The 8,776-nt window shown below is 26.0% G+C and overlaps 1 protein-coding gene across 1 annotated transcript; it reads right to left on the reverse strand.

Moving 5' to 3' along the window:
* Positions 1 to 247: 247 nt before the first annotated feature.
* On the reverse strand, positions 248 to 694 carry LOC149057832 (uncharacterized). The gene has a single exon (XM_089223503.1). The coding sequence runs from the start codon at positions 692 to 694 to the stop codon at positions 248 to 250; it is 447 nt and encodes a 148-aa protein (XP_089079629.1).
* Positions 695 to 8,776: the final 8,082 nt, after the last annotated feature.

Here is an 8,776-nt window from a genome sequence, read left to right on the forward strand (position 1 = left end):
TTTAAGTAATGTATGTGATGAGACACTTATGGTTGACAATAATTCACTGAAAACAAAAATGGTTAAGAATACAGAGTAAAGTTGTATAACATTGGAAATCGACTTAATGAGATATTGACATAGATTATAACATTTATACAGCTAAAATATTATTTATGTAAAAATGAAAATCATTTAAGGAAACGCAGGAAAATAGATCAACATTTAAATAGTTAACAAGTTGCATAGATCTATTCATAGGAGCATTTTAATCATAGTTTGAACGTTGGAGTTGCACATAAAAAGTATTTAATTGCCTAGTTCTACGATTTGGAATATTAAAATTCAATAAAGAATGTAGTTCTGGACAGTTAATATACCCATTCGTTAATTTAAAAATAAAACATAGATCAAGTATTTTCCTTCTGTTGACAAGGGTTTCTAGCTTTAAATACGACAATAATGGTTGATATGATGAGTGAGGTGCACGTTCGATACAACATCTGAATTGAATGATACGTAGAAAACGGTTTTTAATTGATTCCATGCTTTTTGTAGCACCGATTGATTGCGGGGACCATACTATAGATCCATAATCGAGTAATGATCTGACGAAGGAACAGTAGAGTGATTTTAACGCTAAAGGATTGACGAAGTCTTTACAGCTGCGGTTTATGAAACCTAACATCGAAGAGGCTTTATTTTGGATATACATAAAGACGCTTCGATAATATCTTGTTTTATCTATACGTTCTATTCCGCTTTAGGCTTTTCTATGTATGAAATCAGTATATAATATAACATATGCTTAACCCTTAGAGATTATTATATATTCAAAAACATCCGAAAATCATTGAAAAGCTAACTCTCTAAGTTTTATACTATGTTATAATATGTTATAGGGTAAAACAAATTATTTTAAAACATGTATCATATGTATAATATTCATATTAAATTTATAACACCGTACAATAATTATTGTATGGAGCTACTCACTATTATAATATTTTCAATTAGAAGTCATAGAAAATACTAAATATTACACTTTAAACTTAGGAAGAATATTCATACTAAAGTAATAATATACAATGTTATTTTTTTATTTGATAAAATAATTTTAACTTAATAATATTAGACCTCTATTACCGATGTATCGTATAAATACTGAGAAGGAATATTTCAAATAAAATATATTTTACTATATACACGAGACATAATATATACATTTAATTAAAACAATTTAATCGATATACATTACATATCATAGATCATGTAGAAACTAACTAGACATGAAAATATCGTTATATATATATATATTTTTAACAATGTTAAAGGTATTAAACATACATACAATGTGGTGATTATTAAGACAATGTCGATTAATATAAATTATTTATATATATAAATTTAAACTCTATACTAAATAATGTTAAATACTTATGAATTAATTAACAATAGATTATATTTTGAAGCAATTATTTATTATAAACTTATATGTCGAATAGTTCTTTAATGGGTATATTTCTAAACATTTTATATATTCGAATGGATACCGTGGGTGGGTGAAGGAGCATTTATTACATAAATAACCTCACCGCTTATTTGAATATACAAGCGCATCGGCTAGCGAACAGCCAGTTGAACATCAAGTAATCTCCGAGTATCGCGAATAAAATGATAATCTGTTAATATCGAAGAGGCAGGACCCAGTTTTAAATTTATTTCTTTATTAATTTCTTGACGATAGATATTAATCCACCTCTTATCAGGAGCGGTATGAGTACGTGTATGCATTTTTTCATACACACGTCGATTCGTCGACATATTGAATTAATAACACCGTCCGATAATTGTAAATACCTACTCACTATTATAATATTTTCAATTAGAAGTTATAAAAATACTAAATATTACACTTCAAACTTAGGAAGAATATTCATACTTGATAAAATAATATTAACTTAACAATATTAGACCTTTATTACCAATATATCGTATAAATACTAAGAAGTATTTCGAATAAAATATTTTTTACTATATACACGAGATATAATATAATATAAATATAATTAAAACAATTTAATCGATTTTACAATACATGTTATGGATTGTATATTATCAACTAAATATAAAAATATCGTAATATATTATTTTTTTAACAATGTTAAAGGTATTAAAAATATACAATAGGATGATTATTAAGATAATGTGGATTAATAGAAATTATAAATATATATATATATAAATTTCAACTATATACTAAATAATGTTAAATACTTATGAATTAATTAACAAATAGATTATATTTTAAAGCAATTATTTATTATAAACTTATTTAGTTAATTAATGGGTATATTTCTAAAAAAATTATATATTTGAATGGATATTGTGGGTGGGTGAAGGAGCATTTATTACATAAATAACCTCACCGCTTATTTGAATATACAAGTGCATCGGCTAGCGAACAGCCAGTTGAACATCAAGTAATCTCCGAGTATCGCGAATAAAATGATAATCTGTTAATATCGAAGAGGCAGGACCCAGTTTTAAATTTATTTCTTTATTAATTCCCTCACGATAGATATTAATCCGCCTCTTATCAGGAGCGGTATGCGTACGTGTGCACATTTTTTCATACACACATCGATTCGTTGACATACCACTCCTGATATAGTTTAAGGGATAATTATTATAACGATATAGTTCCCTCCTCTTAGCCATTATATAGTTTACCATTACACGTTTATAGATCGAATATTATGGAGTTTCTTATCTCCTGACTCTCTGACGATGAATTCATGATTTTCCTACACGTTGAAATGTCTGGAGTGGTGTCACCCGTCAATTCTTCTAACTATGAAAGTAGTTAGAAACCATTAATTATGGGGATAGAATTATTTCCTATCATAAAACAAAACAAAATAAAAAAATTACATACCATTTTTCTCTCAGTCTGTGTAGGTTCGATATACAGGTATGTCTGTTGGATAATTATATGCACCACCTCAAATGAAATCTCGTATCTTAACGTGATATATATTAACTATTCCGTTAGTAATAATATTAAACTTTAAGCGTTATATTACGTAATTTGTGTTGATAATTTCTAAAAATATCATAAAAACATGCTATACATTGAGTGTATAGTATACTATATAACATATTACTCCTCATCACACCATTATAATTTTTTTTTGAAGTGTCGGTAAAAAATGTTGGACGACCAAAAACTTGAAAATTTATTACAAGGTTCCTTATGAGTTGTCTTATTGTAGCTAAAAAAAATTAAAAATCGTAAGTCACAATTTTTTTAATAAGCGTTTATAGTTCAAAATTTTACGAAATCAGTCGAAAACGCGAAAATTTGCAAGTAATTTTAGAGTTGAAAAATCATAAAATTTTATGCGTTTATAACTAAGGATTAAAAATACAAATTTTAAGTTTTCCATAAGTTTTCCTTCAAGTAGCTATAGAGAAAACTCGAAAAATTTGAAGTGTGTTTGAATTTTAAATTTTTATGAAATAGCGTAACGATAACGATTTATCCTCAAACGATTTTAAATATTTGTTATTATTCAAAAAGTATATGTCGTACATACTTGAAAATTTTACCAGTTATTAGGATTGGCATTTTCTTTAAATTATTTAATTTTAAAAATATTTTGACTTTTTTTGAGATATTTATAGACAACTGAAATTTTCATTTTTTCTGAAAAATTTTTTTGAAGAGTTGATAAAATTTTTTTTGCCCTATCAAAATACTTGAAAATTGAATACGAAGTTCCTCATAAGTTATTCTTGTAGTAATTAAAAAATTATAAAAATACATAGGCACAATTTTTTTTTTATTAGCATTTGAAGTTCAAATATTGACTTAATACGTAAAAATTACGGCAATGTTCAAATTATCTTAGATAGAAATTCATAACAATTTTTCTTTTTAGATCTAAGATTTGAAAATTTAATACAAGGCTCGTAACAAACTTTTACAATAGCAGTTGAAAAATAAAATAAATATATAGTCACAATTTTTTTTTTACATGCATTCAAATTTTAATTTTGACAACATACGTAAAAATCATGAAAATCCGTAAATTATTTTATCCTAGAAATTCATAAAAAATTTTCCTTTTATATCTAAGATTTTAAAATTTAATACAAGGCTCCTATCATATTTTTACTATAGCAGTTGAAAAATAAAAGAAATATATATGAATAATTTTTTTTAAAAAGCATTCAAAGTCTGAAGTTTGACAAAATACATAAAAATCACGAAAATTCGCAAATAATTTTAATCTAGAAATTCATAAAGTATTTTCCTTTTATATCTAAGATTTGAAAATTTAATACAAGGCTCCTAACATAGTTTTACAATAGCAGTTGAAAAATAAAAGAAATATATAGTCACAAATTTTTTTTATAAGCATTTAAAATTCAAATTTTGACTAAATACGTAAAAATCACGAAAATTCGCAAATTATTTTAAGCTAGAAATTTATACAAAATTTTCTTTTTAAATCGAAGATTTGAAAATTTTTAATAATCTATAATATATCCTAGACTGGCAAATCATCTCCGTTCAGAATCGTTTTTCGTATACAATGATACCCTATCATTGCATTCAAATCTAACCTACCCTAGTCAGAGGTCCACCCCACCACCTAATGTACAGCAGAGTGACATCCACTTACCCGCTTTTTTTTTTTAAATGCTTTTGTAATTTGCACCAAAATAAAGATATGTAATTTGCACCAAAATTAAAATCGATTATTTTTTCGATAGTACTTCGATAGTACAAACTTACAAGTTTTTATATCCTAATATAAATTTAGCTTATTTATAAAATAGCTGAGCTTATACACATATTGATGTAAGTACTAAGTTTATATAAAATTGTATAATTATGAATATAAAAAAAAGTTGGCCAATTAAAAAAATTATATGTTATTAAATCGTATTATTATTATTATTAAAATTATTATTGCCATTCGTGTTAATCTAGTCTCGACGTCTATGAAGATACCGAGAAAAAATCGAATATTTCAAAATCGAACAAATTAATAATCATTTAAGTGGAAATTACAAATTCTATTTTCGACTACCTGAAGGTGGTGAAAATTACATATCTTTAATTTGGTGCAAATTTCAAACCCTCGATTGTGCACGTTCTTACGAGTGTGTTGTGAGCGTCGGCAAGCCGATAATCGGTTTCACCACCGCCACATTAGAAAAAATCTGTTAAGAAAGCTCGATCAGTAAACGTGCTAAATTACTGATTTATAGACCTATATTAATATAACACAATAAATTATAATTGCATATACAAAAACTACGGACAATAAATTAATACCATAATATCTATCAACAATAGTAACCATTAATCTCTGTACTTATAACTAATAGACGGACGGACGGACGGATGTACTCAACAAGAATTTTAGATGTTCTAAACATATGTTTATACATTTTAAGTTACAAGTGTATATTTATTAATATATGCAAGATACAACTATACAAATGGAGAAAAACACCATCCGTTGATGAAACATGGAACTCCCGTAGTTCCGGATGTAAATTCTTTGATGAATATGATTTTAAAAAGGTCCATAAAAGAAAGCTGATTCGCAATAAAATATATATTTTTTCAGAAAAATGAATACATTTGTAGGGTTGATTTAATTACAGAATATAGAGACTCTAGTGTTTATATTTCTCAACTTAAATAATAAGTAGGTAATAAAATTAAAGAAATTATATGTCAATTTTAAAGTTTAGAATTAAAAGTTTAGGCACTATCATTTCTTATTGTTTTCTCTACTAAACAATATATTATCGAAGTACATTCACACGACCAAATTAATGATTTATGATATCTAGAACATTGTCTAAGATATTTTATCAAAAATGTCATCAAGAATATCAGACTGCTTTGTTTGTACAGATATACAATTTAATTATTTTTTAATTGATTCAATAAAAGTTTTTCTTATTCTAAAACAAGTTTACAAGAACTATAAATAGATGAAAGATAACATGATACAATTTCCCTTAATATCATTAGTATACCGTGAAAATTAAAAACTAATTTAAAAATAAAAATTATTTTTATGTTATTAATTATCATGTTACTTAACCAAGATACCAAGATATTTTAACAAAAAAAAAATTATTTGAATGCAATTTAAAAATTGATTATCATATACAGATTATAAGATTAAATAATAGCTTTAAATTACTGATGAAAAAAATATAATTAATTGCAATTGAAAAGAAGAGTGGAATCGATAGTTTTACTTTTTCCTTCACATGACGTTACTTCTTTGTTTTCAACGTAAGAAAATTTAAACAGAGTGAGTTTTTTTTCTGTATAATTGATTACATCACGCAATGAAGAGTAACAAATAGTTCAAATTTTTGAGTGGACAACGATTTACAATTTTAAAACACATAAATATTATTAAAAATAATTGTTTTCGGTTTACTAATAAGTCTATTATGTTGGTTAAAATAATTACTTAATAAACTTATGTACGAAAAACAAAAAATACTACGTATACGATTACTGTTTAAATAATATATTTTGCTAATTAGATGATAAATATTACAATATTACATAATATTAATCACCTTATACCTTAATGGTTTTAATCGAGGGTATCAAATTTAAAAATATTGAAAGTTCTGGTAATTATATGTTGACATGAAATAATATTAAGTGCCCTACTTAAAAAACGTATGAATTTATAGTATTATAAAACATCTTTAATACTGAAAACAATTTTTAGATTGAACTAAAACTACTTGAGACACTATACAAGATGCTATCACCCACTCCCGAGACGACCAAAAAAGACTCTTGAATTTCGTTAATTCAACAGAACTGCGTCAACTGATTTGAATAACTTAGATTAAAATGTAAATCTGTAAATATAGGTAATGAATAGAAATTAAGCAAGTATGTAAGAAATTAATATAAATTAAATATGTAACACTGGCTAATAACCTTGTAGTTGATGCCTCAAACAATTTAAGAAAAAAACAAAAATGTAGATTTCTATATGTAAATAATAACTTCATTATTGCATTTATAATTATACAAGTACCTAATGTAACAATAACTAAGTAAAAGGCCATTTATAATACAATGGTATAACTTAAACAATGTCTTCGTCACCATACCATTTTAAATCCACGAATTTATAATAGTTCACTATTAAATTGTGCCTAATCACTCGTGTCCACTGTCCATGTCAGTTCAGTAGTATATAAGTTGCCGTTGTCTGCCATCAAAACATAATATTCCGATTTACAAAAAATATCATGGAATACTGTTTTAATGACCCATAAACACCGATATACCAAAATTGCCTATATATCACGCCGTCCAACTCAAATAAATAATTATTTGAAATATTCTATGATATTGTAAACAACCAAATTTTATTATTTTATGAAGAAAAAAATATCTTTTGCATTAAATAATTCTAAATAATATTATATATTATATATTTAAATACATTAACAATATGGGTCTAATGGTATACAGCTCTGGCGGTCAGTAAAACCTACTAACATCAATAGAATACAAACCTATCAATCCAAAACTCTAAGACAAATCATTAAAGCACCTTATTACGTTTCCAATTACACACTCCATCACGACCTTTCCATACCCTTTGTTGCAGACGTGACTAAAACACACTACAAAAGATTCCATGACCACCTTTTAAACCGCAGAAACCCACTCATGCATGAAATCTCTTCCTTGACTATCCCTGGAAATCTTCCCAAACGGCTAAAGCACGAATAGTTTAGAAACCTAATGACAAACTAATTCAATCTTAATATTCGTGTTTTTATATGCATAGAAATTGTAGTAACTCCCCTGGGAGGCTTCTACGCTCTGTTACATCTTTCTATTTGTTTTATTAGATTCTGAACGAAGTGATGAATGTATTGATTTTACAATGTGTGATTTTTTTTTTTTGTGTCTGTGTACAGCATAACTAGTCGAAATAATGCTTCGATTTCAAACTTTGGGGGTGGTTTCCGATGTAAAAGTGAATATCCTTGGTGCATTATAGAGGTCAAAAGTAAACATTTTCCAACAGTTTTCAAAAAAAATGACAGAAAAGCGGGAATTTTTACGCAAAACCAGTTTTCGATCAAATCGATTTATTGTACGGTTGTAATTCAAAAACTAATCATTGTAAATACTTGAAATTTTCACAAAATGTTTATGTTAGTGTTATCTATATACAGATTAAATCTTCAAAAATTTTTGGCTTTTTTTGAGTTATTTATAGACAACTGAAATTATCGATTTTTATGAGAATTTTTTTTTTGAAGGGTCGGTAAAAAAATGTTGGATGACCAAAAAATCTTGAAAATTTAATACAAGGTTCCTTATGAGTTTTTCTTATTGTAGCTAAAAAAAAATGAAAATCATTTGTCACAATTTTTTTTTATAAGTGTTTAAAGTTAAAATTTTTACGAAATCTGTCGAAAACGCGAAAATTTGCAAGTAATTTTGAAGTTGAAAAATCATAAAATTTTTTGTGTTTATAACTAAGGATTAAAAATACAACACTAAGTTTTCCATAAGTTTTCCTTCAAGTAGCTATAGAGAAAACTCGAAGCATCATTATAGGAAAAATTTTAAGTGCGTTTGAATTTTAAATTTGTACGAAATAGCGTAACGATAACGATTTATCTTCAAACGATTTTATACATTTGTTATTATTCAAAAAGTATAAGTCGTAGATACTTGAAAATTTCACAAGTTATTAAGATTGGA

This window comes from Diuraphis noxia, unplaced genomic scaffold (genome assembly GCF_037042655.1).
Source record: "Diuraphis noxia isolate RWA-SAM2 unplaced genomic scaffold, SU_Dnox_SAM2 contig0003, whole genome shotgun sequence".
NCBI classification, from domain to species: Eukaryota; Metazoa; Arthropoda; class Insecta; order Hemiptera; family Aphididae; genus Diuraphis; species Diuraphis noxia.